This window comes from Alligator mississippiensis, chromosome 2, assembly GCF_030867095.1.
Source record: "Alligator mississippiensis isolate rAllMis1 chromosome 2, rAllMis1, whole genome shotgun sequence".
In the NCBI taxonomy this organism is placed as follows: Eukaryota; Metazoa; Chordata; order Crocodylia; family Alligatoridae; genus Alligator; species Alligator mississippiensis.
The window spans coordinates 2644617-2658483 of record NC_081825.1 but is presented as its reverse complement, the minus strand read 5'-3'; the positions used below and the strand labels follow the sequence as shown (position 1 = coordinate 2658483).

At 53.0% G+C, this 13867-nt stretch overlaps 2 protein-coding genes across 2 annotated transcripts in view; one reads left to right on the top strand and one right to left on the bottom strand.

The window, feature by feature from the left end:
• Positions 1-13867, top strand: part of LOC102564300 (zinc finger protein 420) — a 295266-nt gene that overhangs the window by 153162 nt on the left and 128237 nt on the right. The gene's annotated exons all lie outside the window — the stretch shown is intronic.
• On the bottom strand, positions 522-13686 carry LOC106739235 (zinc finger protein 883). Its single transcript, XM_059721224.1, has 6 exons — positions 13318-13686; positions 11408-11580; positions 10789-10915; positions 7408-7524; positions 3936-4120; positions 522-3442 (listed from the first exon to the last, which is right to left on the bottom strand). Exons 1-6 carry the CDS (start codon positions 13523-13525, stop codon positions 2078-2080), a joined length of 2175 nt encoding a protein of 724 aa, XP_059577207.1. The 5' UTR covers positions 13526-13686; the 3' UTR covers positions 522-2077.

Here is a 13867-nt window from a genome sequence, read left to right as displayed (position 1 = left end):
CCATCTCATCAGGAAACTGATTTGGCACCCTCAGGGACATCCAGCCCAGCCCCGTGGACTTGTATATGTCCAGCTTTTCTAAATAGTCCCTAAGGGTACATGTATGTGCCGCAATATTTGCCCTTCAGATGCTGCAACTGCATGTCTGTTTTCACAGCAGGATTTCCAGGCATTTTAAAAGTCTTTTAGGCAAGTTAAAGTAAAACTGCTCAGATGTAGTTTAGTTAGCCCAGGGATCCTAGCAAGCCAGACTTGTGAGGGGGCAGGCAGCCCCCTTCAGTAGATTTGCAAGAAAGACTGCACCCCAAACCTTGAGCACCCAATCCAAAACCCACCCAGCAAAAGTGGCAATACTGTGCCTGGGGGAGGGGAGGGGGGAAGGTTTTACACTTGAAAGAGGGCAATTAGTAACTTCTCAGGCATGTGGCGGTTGAGTGGTAGGCCGGGCTTTGGCCAGTAGCCCGAAACGGCAGGTGGGTACTTTTGACCAATGGAGCGGAATTAGGCACCGAAGCGTACTGTTTGGAGAAAGAGATTATTTACTTAAGCTGTCGATGTATACAGCGTAGGAAGAACTGACTTAGATTACAGTTGCAAACGAACGAGATGAAAGCTTTCTGAGAACGTGATGAGACGTCCGTGAACAACTGAACAAGCATGCAAGACGCGGGGGTATGTCGGGTAGGTCGGTGACAGGGAGTCGCTGGTGGGTGATCAGTCCGCCAGGTTTACTCCGAGAAATGCGCAGAGTTCTCAGAGTTCTCCAAACTCCGAAAAATGTGCGGAGCTTTCTGAGTTCTCTGAATTCTCCAACGTGGGCGGAAACTGCTTTAACTTTTATATGGCTAGCAAGCCAATTGCTAGTCGCCAAATATGAATAATTTGGAACCGGCCAATGGTGATATGCGTGTTTGCATAAAGTTGGCAGGAACTTTTTCTAAACTAATTTTCCATTACTGTGGCATATAGTTATTGGGTTCTGACACAGCCGAATTTTCCACCGTGACCTAGTTACTGCCACCAGCGAAATTTTCACTGTGCCATAGAATTCAGAATGATTGACAGCAGAATGATTGACAGCGGGATTTTTTCACTATGGCGGGAGGTTCCACTGTGCCATAGGCATACAACTACTAATGGGTTCTGACAAATGAATAGTCATCTGGTTCCATCTCGGATGCATATGAGACCTAGGGCAGTTGTCTCACTCCTGTCACCCTTATCTGGAGGGTCTTAGGCGTGTCTCTCACTGCACCTTAATCAGTTTCGTTGGGGCGGGGGGGGCGGGAATTCTTTGTGAATCAGACAGACTGTGTCCTGTGCCAGGGTTCCCCAAGAACACAGAGCTGAGAGGTAACAGTGTGGGCATCTGACTGAGGCATTTCCTTTTAACCCCTCACCCATATCAAACCTGGGAGGCTGGCCTCTGTGTCCTTTGGGTTTTGAAGCGCCCTAAAAAGGCTGAACAAAGCGTGAACTGTTGCTGCAGTCCCCTGGCATGACACTGCTTCCCTGGATGCAGACACTGGTGGGTGCTCAGCAGGTATACATCCCCAAACCCTTTCTGTATTGCTGACAGAATTATGGACACTCCCGGAGAGGGATACACTGGTGCTGGGCCAGTTTGGAGGATTGGAAGAAGCATTTCCTGCTCTTTGAGCACGGATGTGGTTTCTCCTCTGTGTGGATACGCTGGTGCCAGGACAGCTGGAGGATTAGATGAAGCTCTTCCCACACTGAGCACTATTATGGCTTCGCCCTCAATTGAATAAGTTGGTGCAGAGCCCAGCTGGAGGAGTGAGTGAAGCTCTTCCCACACTATGAGCACGGATATGACTGCAAACCCGTGTTGGTAATCTGTGGCTGGGCCAGGGTATAGGACAGGTTGAAGCTTTTCCCACACTTCGAGCACCAATATGGTTTCTTCCCCGTGTGGATGAGGCTGTGTTTGATCAGGTAAGGGCACTGAGTGAAGTTCTTCCCAAACTCTGAGCACTGATGTAACTTCTACTGTGTGGATACAATGGTGCTAATCCAGGCCTGATGACTGAGGGAAGCTCTTCCGACACTCTGAGCGCTAATGTGGCTTCTCTCCTGTGTGGATACGCTGGTGCCGAGCCAGGTAGCAGGAGTAACTGAAGCTCTTCCCACACTCTGAGCACTGATGTGGCTTCTCCCCAGTGTGGACACGGTGGTGCAGAGCCAGCTGGCGGGAGTAAGTGAAGCTCTTCCCACACTCTGAGCATTGATGTGGCTTCTCCCCAGTGTGGATACGCTGGTGCAGAGCCAGCTGGTGGGAGTAAGTGAAGCTCTTCCCACACTCCGAGCACTGATGTGGCTTCTCCCCCGTGTGAATACGCCAGTGCTCAGACAGTTTGGAAGAGTAAGTGAAGCTCTTACCACACTCTGAGCACTGATGTGGCTTCTCCCCCGTGTGAATACGCTGGTGCTGAGACAGGCTGGAGGACCGAGTGAAGCTCTTCCCACACTCTGAGCACTTATGTGGCTTCTCCCCCGTGTGGATACGCTGGTGCATAGCCAGGATGGAGGGCTGAGTGAAGCTCTTCCCACACTCTGAGCACTGATATGGCTTCTCCCCCGTGTGGATATGTTGGTGAAAAGCCAGGTGGGAGGACCGAGTGAAGCTCTTCCCACACTCTGAGCACTGATGTGGCTTCTCCCCTGTGTGGATACGCTGGTGCCGAGCCAGGTGGGAGGACCGAGTGAAGCTCTTCCCACACTCTGAGCACTGATGTGGCTTCTCCCCCGTGTGGACATGCTTCTGCACAGCCAGCCTGGAGGAGTAACTGAAGCTCTTCCAACACTCTGAGCACTGATGCGGCTTCTCCCCAGTGTGGACATGCTTGTGCGCAGCCAGCCTGAAGGAGTAACTGAAGCTCTTCCCACACTCTGAGCACTGATATGGCTTTTCCCCTGTGTGGATACGCTGGTGCCGAGCCTGGTCGGAGGAGTAACTGAAGCTCTTCCCACACTCTGAGCACTGATGTGGCTTCTCCCCCGTGTGGATACACTGGTGCACAGCCAGCCGGGAGGGGTAAGTGAAGCTCTTCCCACACTCTGAGCACTGATGTGGCTTCTCCCCCGTGTGGACATGCTTGTGCGCAGCCAGTCTGAAGGAGTAACTGAAGCTCTTCCCACACTCTGAGCACTGATATGGCTTTTCCCCCGTGTGGATACGCTTGTGCAGAGCCAGCTGGGAGGGGTAAGTGAAGCTCTTCTCACACTCTGAACACTGATGTAGCTTCTCTCTTGTGTGAATGCAGCAGTGCCTTGCCAGTTTGGAGAGCTGCCTGAATCTCTTCCCACACTTGGTGCAGCGGTGCTGCAGACACTCATGCTGGGACAGGTCTTGCAAGCAGCTGAAGTTCTTCCTGCACTCAGTGCAGTGGTGTGTCTTCCTCCCTAGGGGGATGCACCGGTCCTGGAAGCAAGGAGAAAAAAGGGGTGGAGGTCTTTCCACTCTTGCCACAGCTGTGCCTGACACTTCCCCCTCTGCACATGTAGGTACTTCACCAGGTCTGTGGGGCGCACAAAGCTCTTCCCCCATTGGGTGAAGCAGTGGGGTAGCTCTCCACAATGGGTCTGGCAGTAAGCAACCAGGGCAGAGGCAGGTGAAGCTCTTCCCAAACTTGATGCATACATGGGACTTCTCCCCAGTCTACCTTATCTTGTGAAGAGCCAGCAGTGATGGGCACTGAAACGTTTTCCTGACCTTCAGGTAGGGCTGAGCTCTGCCCGTGCTTGGAAGTGAGCTCCTGCTTCCCTCCGAGGCCCTCCCCACTGCCTTTGCTTGCATGCAGTGCATCTTTCCAGTGGCTCTTAAGGTCTTTCAGCTCCACCAATTCTTGCCTGCACCCAGGGCTCTATCTAGGTTCTGCCCCTTCTCCACCCTGATGCCCAACTTGAGATGGTACCTGGCTCATGGCTACATTCTCCTTCTGCTTTTGCGGCCTCCCATGACTCTCGTGCCATGGCTCCTTCTCAGGTCCCAGGGAGTTCATCTCACTCAAACTCACTGGGGAAGTCTGCGCTGGCTCCAGGTCTGCAGACCCTTGCACAGAAGGCTCCTCTTCAGCTCTGCTCAGCAGCCTGGCACCTCCTGCATGGGGAAGACAAACTCCAGATTAGTTACTACCCTGCTGGCAAAGGGCAAACACTGCTATTCCTTCTACTGGGATGGGCCTCAGAGCAGGCCTGGACTTTGGCATTGTGTTCCCTCAAGAAAACAAGGTCTTCCTGCCAAAACCCCAAGTGCTGGAGGCAAGGGTGGGGCAGGTCCCTGTGCTGGGCTAATGTTCCCGATTCGGTCCAGTTCAGACTGAGACTCTCAGGGTATCTGCCCCAGCTGTCCATATCATCACCTCAGGCCCTGCTGGGACAAGCAGACATGGGACACGTGCATTAGGGCAGTGCCTGAATAGCCTCATGCTCTAAGGGGCTGAGGATGAGGGGAGGACGTAGAGATGTGTTGCTCTCTTCTGAGAGGAGCAAGGCTGTGCTTCCTGCCTGCTTCCAGGGAGAAGGTCTTTTGCAGGGAATGCACCCACGGAGCTTTCCTCTACTCACCGGTCCCAGATGGCATCCATTTCACAGGGTCTTCAAAGGGGCTAAGGCCTTGGCATGAACTTGAACCAGGACTATCCACGGAGTCTCAGGCTTCATGACACTCAAGACCCCAGAGATGAAACAGCAAAGGGTGTTACCTGTCAGCTCTGTGTTCCTGAAGGAGCCCTGGCACCCAGCTTGATGGACTTAGAAAGGACTTTTTCTATTCCCATTGCATAAATTTCATAGATTTCATAGACGTTAGGGCTGGAAGGGACCTCAGAAGATCATCGAGTCCAGCCCCTTGCCTAAAGGGCAGGAAGTCAGCTGGGGTCATAGGATCCCAGCAAAATAAACATCCAGTTTGCTCTTGAAGGTGTTCAATGAAGGCGCTTGAACCACCTCCAATGGCAGGCTGTTCCAGACCTTGGGGGCTCGGACAGTAAAGAAATTCTTCCCTATGTCCAGACTGAAACGGTCTTGTAGTAGTTTATGACCATTCGACCTAGTCGTCATCCCTTGGGGTGCTCTGGTGAACAAACGTTCCCCCAGATACTGGTGATCACCCCTAATAAACTTATAGGTGGCCATCAGATCACCCCTGAGCCTGCGCTTTTCCAGGCTAAAGAGCCCCAGGGCTCTCAGCCTGTTATCGTAGGGTCTGCTTCCCTGACCTCTGATCATGCGCGTGGCTCTTCTTTGGACTCTCTCAAGCTTCTCCACATCCTTTTTGAATTGTGGAGCCCAAAACTGGACGCAGTACTCCAGCTGCCGCCTCACCAAGGCCGAGTACAAGGGGAGAATGACGTCCCAGGATTTGCTTGAGAAGCATCTATGGATGCAAGCCAGCGTTTTGGTCGCTTTACTAGCCACAGCATCGCATTGCAGGCTCATGTTCATCTTGTAGTCAATGATGACCCCCAAGTCTCTTTCTTCCATAGTGCTAACCAACATAGCACTGCCGAACCTATAAGGATGCTGCGGGTTTTTTTTCCCCAAGGTGGAGAACCTTGCATTTATCGGCGTTGAACACCATCAGATTCTCGTCCGCCCACTTGCTGAGCCTGTCCAGGTCAGCCTGGATCACCCACCTGTCTTCTGGTGTGGATGCTTTGCCCCAAAGTTTGGTGTCATCGGCAAACTTGGCCAGTCCACTTCTGACTCCAGTGTCCACATCATTAATGAAAATGTTGAACAGTATGGGTCCAAGGACAGAGCCTTGGGGGACCCCACTGGACACAGGACACCATGACGAGTGACTTCCATCGACCACCACCCTCTGGGTCCGACCACAGAGCCAATTCCCCAGCCAGTGGATCGTGGTGGACCCGAGGCAACAACTGGCCAGTTTCACCAAGAGGTGATCATGGGATACCAGAGCAAAGGCTTTTTTGAAGTCAAGATATATGACAACAATCTCTTCTCCCTTGTCCAGGTGATAGGTCACCTGGTCATAGAAGAAAATGATATTGGTCAAGCAAGACCTACCCGCAACAAAATCGTGCTGGCTATCCCTTAAGATGTTGGCATCTGCCAGTCCATTAAGGATGGCCTCCTTAATAAACTTTTCTAAGATCTTCCCCGGGATAGAAGTCAGGCTGATGAGCCTATATTTAGACGGATCCACTTTCCTCCCTTTCTTGAAGATAGGCACCACATTGGCCTTCTTCCAGTCTTCGGGCACACCAGAGCGCCAAGAGTTTTCAAAGATCCGTGCTAGAGGCTGGGCTATGATGCTCGCCAGAGCTCCTTGAGTACCCTGGGGTGTAGATTGTCAGGACTGGCTGACTTGAAGGTATCCAGCCTCTCAAGATGCTCCTTCATGAGGTCAGCATCAATGGAGGGCAGGGGATCACCCTCACCCGGACTTCCCTGTCCCGTAGCGGGCATGGGCGTCCCATGGGACTGATGAAAGACCGACGCAAAGTACCCATTTAATAGGTTGGCTTTTTCCTGGGCGTCAGTTGCCCCATCTGGTTCAGCAGGGGTCCAATGTTGCCTCTGCTTTTCCTCCGGCTCCCCACATAACTGAAAAAGGACTTTTTATTGTCCTTGATGCTCAAAGCTAGTTGGAGTTCAGTTGCAGCCTTGGCTTTCCTGGTATGCTCCCTGCAGGACCAGACCAGTGCATCAAGCTTGGGTGGATCTTGTGCAGGCCATGCTGGGGCTATGCGCTGTAGGCAGTGGCGGAGCAGGCATCGCAGGGCATGTGGGCTCTGGGTTGTTGTGGGGTGGGGACAGGGGCTGACTGGCTCAGTTGGGTTCATGCAAGGCACTCCCATGCACACCCCACATACCCTTAAACCCTCCCACGTAAACCCCATAACCACACCATCCACCAAACAATCATACACCAAAACAAAGCCCACGCCTACCCATACCCTACCCTACATGCCCTAACACTCACACCTACAAGCCTCTGGGGGAAGCCCTATTCACTGCTACATGCACACAGCACACACACCCCAAATCCCCACAAACCCCAAGCTCACCTACACATCCCCACAAACCACCCATACACACCCGCACACACCACACATACCCCAACGTTCTCTCCCACGTCCTATATATACACATGCACACAAACACCCACAGCCCCCCAGAAACCCAATACCCTCACACCCATACTCTTTAGGGGTGCACCAATAAGAGATTTTGGGGGCTTCTGCTGCTGTATACCCCCTGGGAAGTTGTGGGCAGGCAGCGCATATGTCCCCGGATCCACAGTCAGCACCCTGCAATAGCAGCACAGGGCAGGCCTGTGATTTCCAGGTCCTGCTGGCACTGCCTATGTAGCTTTACTGACGGCAGAGTCAGGTGGGGGGGAAAGCCACAACTCACCTGGCAGAAGGCCCTCTGATCTTGAGATTTCCCCAATGTCCTCATCATCACAGACCCAGAGCTTCAAATGTCCTCGCTGAATGCTGCAGATTAAGTCAGGTGTGGGACCTTGATATCCTGTTTGGGCAGTAGTTAAAGAGAATTTGTGACTGGGTACAGGATGCAGAATCCAGACGGGATTTGGGCAATGGATCCAAAGAATTCAAGGCGTCTACTAGGGCCTTGATGGACAAGGGAGGATGGGCATTTAAGATGAAAGAAGGCACTGCAGGGACAAGCCTTCAAGAGATAACAGTCCTTCTCACCCAGGCGGATGAGGAATGCTTATAGGAAAACAAAGCACCAATTACTCCTGATTTAGAAAGGGCATTAAACTGACAGAGTCACCAGGGACAGGTAAGGAGATGCATGAGAGGAACAGGAGGGACACCAGTTCACCAAAGGTTAGCGTCAACCTAGTGAGGGGAGGGGTTGGACGTGTTTAAGTCAGCAGGCCCAGAAGATCTTCCTTCAAGGGTGCTGAAGGAATTGGCCTGTCTCACAGCTGAACAGCTGGCACAACTGTCTGGGCACTTGTGGTGCTCACAATAGGTCCCAGAGGACTGCAAAAGGGCTAATATGGTCCCTATTTTCAAGACTGGGAGGAAGAAAGAGCCGGGTAACTATAGGCTGGTTACTCTCACCTCTATCAGTTTTGGGAAAAACTGTGAAAAAATTATTGAGGGTCACATTTGTGAGAGCCCAGCAGAAAAAATAATGTTGAAGGGTAACCAGCACGGATTCATAGCAGGTGGATCCTGCCTGACTGACCCTGTTTCTTTTTACAGCTGTGTCACAAAATGATTAGATGCAGCAGTCGAGGTAGATATAATTTATGTGGATTTTAAAAAGGCCTTCAACTACGGTGTCTCATCCCATTCTCATACGTAAACCAAGCAGCTGTGACGTAGACAATTACATGGTCAGGGGGGTGGCAAATTGGCTTGTGGGACGCACCCAGAGATCAGTGGGGGACGGGTCGGTATTGACCTGGAAAGGTGTGGGCAGTGCAGTCCCCCAAGGTTCAGTCCTTGGGCCAGTGCTGTTCAATATCTTCATCAGTGACTTGGATGAGGGTGTGGAGAGCACTCTCTCCAGATTCACGGACAACACCAAATTATGGAGCAAAGTAAACACACTGGTGCGCAGGGAACGGATTCAGGTGGATTTGGACAGAATAAGATGCAAGTTCACAAAGATAAAAGCATATTACTGCACCTAGGGAGAAGGAATCTCCAACAGGCTTACAGATTGGGAAATGACTTTGTAACCATCACAGCAGTGGAAAGGGATCTCGGAGTCAAAGTTGACTCCAAGATGAACTTGAGTTCTCGATGTGATGAAGTGATCAATTAAGCTAACCGCACCGTATCACACAGTGGCATGTGCACCATGAACAGATCTAGAGAGATGATATTTCCCTTCTATGCGGCACTGGTCAGGCTGCAGTTGGAGTACTGCATCCAGTTTCAGGTGCTGCACTTCAAGAGGGATGTGCACAAGCTTGAGCGGGTCCAGAGGAGGACTACTTACATGGTTAGGGGACTGCAGGCAAAACTCTACAAGGAGTGACTGAGAAACCTGGATCTTTCTAACCTCTGCAAGAGAAGGCTGAGAGGTGATCGACAGACCGTCTACAAATTCATTGGAGGGGGGCAGCAGGAATAGGGGATATTCTGTTTAGCAGGGCACCCCTTGGAGTAACGAGAAACAACAGCCACAAACTGACGGAGAGCAGCTAAGTTAGACGTCAGGAAGAACTTTTTACGGTAAGGGCTGCCAGAATCTGGAATGGGCTTCAAGGGAGCTGGGGGTCTCCCCTACCTTGGAGGTCCAGAGGAAACTGGACAAGCACCTGGCTGGGATCATCTGACCCCGGTGCTCTTTCCTGCCCAGGGCAGGGGGTCGGACTCCATGATTTCTTCCAACCCTAACCTCTATGAAATCTATGTTGTACTGGGGAGCAAAAACAAAGCTTTCACTGTTTTCAAGGTACCAAAAAGATGAGGTATTGGACACACATATGGTTGGATAACATTCATCTTATTAGTGAAATTCCAGGAGAAGTGAAAATGAGCTTAGTGAAGGGACATATGGCAGTGAAAAGCTTACTTGATAAGGGACTGACACTGAGACTTTTTCTGGGACAGTAATTCATCATCACCAGGGAAAGGAACGGATGATTTCATAATAAGTGTAGCTGCGACTCAGCAATCATGCCATCGATTGGGAAGATCATCCCAGGAGGGGTGAGGAGGGCACAGGCTGGCAAGTACTGCAGGGTTGAACACCAAGTTCCTGGGAGTCGTGGATATGGACAAAAGAAGGCCGAAAGAGACATTTCACAGCATGGGAAAGGCCATAATATAGAAATGGTCGAGATGGTCTTTGCCGAGCAGGACAAAACACAGAAGTACTTCCCTAGGAAAATCCTCTGGGCAAAGGCAGGGGAAAGAAAGCATCGGAAAAGCAAACTGACCTAGTAAAAGCTCAGTACCTCAACCCCGCGCACAAGACAGTACAACCCCTTCATTAAACATCCTCTGGGAATGAAAACTGGTTCCCACTAGCTCCTGCAGCTAGCCCACTTCTTGTCATCACAGTGATGGGCATCCGATCAGCAGAGGGATTTTAGGAAGAGCACAAGAAAACTTCTGAGAGGGGCAGAGGGAGCTGGAGAGCACAGGTTGAAAAAAAAATACAACAAAGCCAGTCTCCCGTCTACGGATGTTAGGGTGGGATGTGGACAGGAGCTTCCAGGGACCTCTTGGCACACAAACCTGGGTTACATCTTGTGTACACGTCACTAGAGGAGCAGGTGAAGAAATGCATCATCCCCCTGTTGGAGCAGCAGAGGCTGGTAAGCCTTTCTATTAACTTCTGCTGGGTCATAACGACAGGAGAAAGGGGACTTAGGTATCACAGAACGGAGCATGCTAGGATTGTTACATGTGTCTGGAGAGGACTCGCTAGGCCAGACAAGAAGGAAGTCAGAATCCCCCCAAGGAACAGCTCTTAGTGCATTCGTGTACAATGACCTGGAGTTGGTGTGAACATGCTGAGAAGGCAAAAGGAGATCATGTTCCCAAGAAACTGCTGCATGTGGAAGAACCAGGAGTCACAAGAACGGGGAAGGCACAGGTGAAGGCGGCTGGAGCAAATGAAGGAGGAGATCTCAGTCTGAAATGTGAGGGAGGCCTGACCACTGACAGGGCAGTGGGGAGGAAGGGGATTTAAACCTCCATCCAACAGTTCATGAGGATGAAACTGTTGGAACAGGGAGATGACTACAAAACTGCACAGTTCACATATCTCCGGGGGAAGCAAGACCCAGAGCTTTACCCAGGGAAACGAGGGCTTGGTAATTCTTCAGCATCTGCTCCTGGTAAAGCACCTTGTCTTCATCGTCCAGCAGCTCCCACTCCTTCCGTGTGAAATACACAGCCACGTCCTCGAACACCTCCCGGAGCTGCAGGCACAAGTGTTGCACCATCAGTGTCTCCTGCGACAGCTGCTCCCCACCCCCACAGCCCAGCCTGCAATCACTGGGTACTACCATGAATTGCAATCTTAGCCATGACAGGTAAGGGGACACAACTCCCCAGTCTCCAGTTGACATGTGATGTGAATGCAGCCACGGATACAGTTGAGGTGCCGGCTTTAGCCCAGCTTACCCTGCTCTATTTGCTCGGTCCTTTGAAGCAGCCTCAGCTTCACTTTTAGAGGCAGGGAGCCCCAGCTCCATACACTGTAACCCGGCCTGCCTGCGCCAGCACCCCTGGTATCTGCACTTGTCAGGGAGCTCCTGCTAATGCAGCTTGGGGTGTTTGCAGCCTCCATCAATGCAGCCTTCGTGCTCTTCAGGTCTCTGCTCCCCAAATTCTTTACAGCACCCCAGGCTCCTCCTGCGCTCTGCCCCACCTGTACTCCCCACCACAAGTGAACTGGGTGCCCTGCTCACCTCCAAGCTCTCCTCCTGCTTTGGAGGCCTGCCCTGCCCCTTCTGCACTTGGCCTGGCTCAGGGGTCAGGGAGCTCCTCTCCTCCAGGCTCCCTGCACACGTCCTCTGCAGCTCCAGGATCACCGGCCCCTCCTCAGCAGGCTGCTGCTCAGCTCTCTGCAGGGTCCCAGCACCTGCGGGAGGGGAAGGGAGTGCACACGTGAGCCCTGGTGCTGCTGGCACAGGGAAAGCCCTGCGAGTCTCCTGCACTGGCCTGGGACTGAGGAGATGGAGGCTTCAGTGTGTGGAAGAGGGGGGAGAAGGAAGACTCAGAATCCCGCAGCTCTTGCTAACACACTTCCACAGTCACGAGGCTGGAGATGAGCCCTGGTAACTCTGTCCCAGCGTGGGGAGGTGATCGCAGCACCACGACAGAGCCTGCAGGGACATCGCTCCCGGGGAAAGCAGCTCAAGCGTTGCTGGATCCATGTCAGATCCACATGCTAAGGGCAGGGGAGGGGAAACGCAAGGTCAGTCTGCTCCTGGGCGGTGCAACGATTCCAGGGGCACCAGGGGAACAAGAACCACTGATCTGTGGAGCACTGACCCACCACCATGTTGTGGAAGGGAGATTTCTGCACCAAAGGACAAAGCTTTTGCTGCTGGGAAGCAGAGAACGACCCCCTGTTAGGGTGGCTTGTTGTATTTTATGCCTTAAAGTTGCACCTTTTAATAGAGTGGTGAATTATAGCATTGTTTAAAGTTGTCTTTTATATTCAGCCTAAAGTTCTGAATAGCTTCACTGTTATTTGAATTTTTCATTTTGCTGCCGTTTGCAGTATCAGCTGGCCTTGTTTCTTGCAAGCAGCTTATGGCCTTGAGGATGCTCGCATGCTGTTTCTTTCCTGTTTCCATCAGTGCGAGAAGGTTTTCTAACACAAAGTAGTAACAGGTTTGTTACTAGCTCATATTATCTGAACTTGGCACTAACCAGCTGAATCAGAGCGATGAAATGACTGGGTATGTTATTCAAACGTGGTGAAGGAGACCAATGCACAATGCTGAAAGGAAGATACCAGAAAAAGGCCGAATTAAGAGGTGTGCTCGTAACGGGGCTGTCGAACAAAGGAATATGCTGACAGGATAAGATACGAACAATATGCTGACTGCAGAGAGACCAATCCAAAAGCCAGGAGTCATCCAAGGAGTCAAGTTAAAGAAAAGCGTAGAAGGGGGAAAAAAAGAAGTTAAGTGTGTCGTCGTCCTCGTCATCATTTTCATCATTAATCCACCTTTCAGCACCAGTCTGGATCATCCCAGCCAAGGACGTACCCTTTGCTTCAGGAACTGAGTAGCTGTCTTTTCTGTGAAACAAAGTAACACCTGGGATTGGGCGAGACATTGTACTCAGCGTTTAGTCTCTCTGAATAGAGAAACCACTGAGATAATACCTGTTGTACAAATACAGTTAAACTTTGAGTTTAGGACGCTTGAATTGTCTGTGTTTGTGTTTCACGTTCTCTTTAAGGGTTAGTTGTGCTTAAACGGTGCCTAAGCACTGTCTGCTGGGTGGGTGGTGAGGACGCCCCCTTCCCTGCCCCGGGGACCGAGCCTCGTCCGGGCCACCAGCCTGAGCAGCGTGTGGCCGACAGCTCCCAGGTCTGCTCCGGGTCAGGGAGGCTGCAGCAGCACACAGGCCTGGGTTAGGCGGGTCTCCTCTCCCGTGTCGGGCACACGGGCTCAGGGGACGAGGACGGGCAGCGAGCGCTGGCGGCTGGGACGTGCAGGACGGCACGGGCTGCGACCGTGGCAGCACGACAGGCCCACGGAAGACGCCGCGTGTCCGTGCCGGGCGGACAGGCCCGCACCGGAGCGCGTCCCCCCCCCCCCGTGCAGGACGGCCGCGCCGGCATCCGCCCGCCCGCCCTCACCTGGTTGCTGGCGGGGGGCGTGAGGGGGCCGGCCCCCAGGCCCCGGCGGCGTTCCCATCGCTCCCCGCCGCTGCCCAGGCCGGGGGTCACCCCCGGGGCCGCGTCTTGTCGGAGGGCCCCCCGAGCCCCGCACCGGCACCTGGGGGCCACACCCGCGCGTCACCGCGCCCGGCCTGCGGGCAAGCACGCGGCATGCGCCCCCCCGCATGAGGAGGGGACGCAGCCCCGCCCCCCCCGGTCTGCACCGCACCGCGCCGCGCACCCCCCGCCGCGGGGACTCCTGGGAGCTGAGCCCCGCCTCCTCCCGCGTGACGTCACCCTACGTGTCATCGTGTCACGCCGGCCCACGTTAACCCTTTAGTGCCCGCAGCCCGGCCTCAGTTTCCCCTCACCCTCCTCCTTGAAACCCGCCGAGGACGCGTGGAGCGCACTGCCTGCCTGCTCCCACACGGACGAGGCTTTTCCATCGAGCCAACGTGAAATCACGCGGTGACCACGTCAAGACACTGCTGTGTGCCCGCCACTCCCCAGCTGCGCTCTTCCTCGCGGG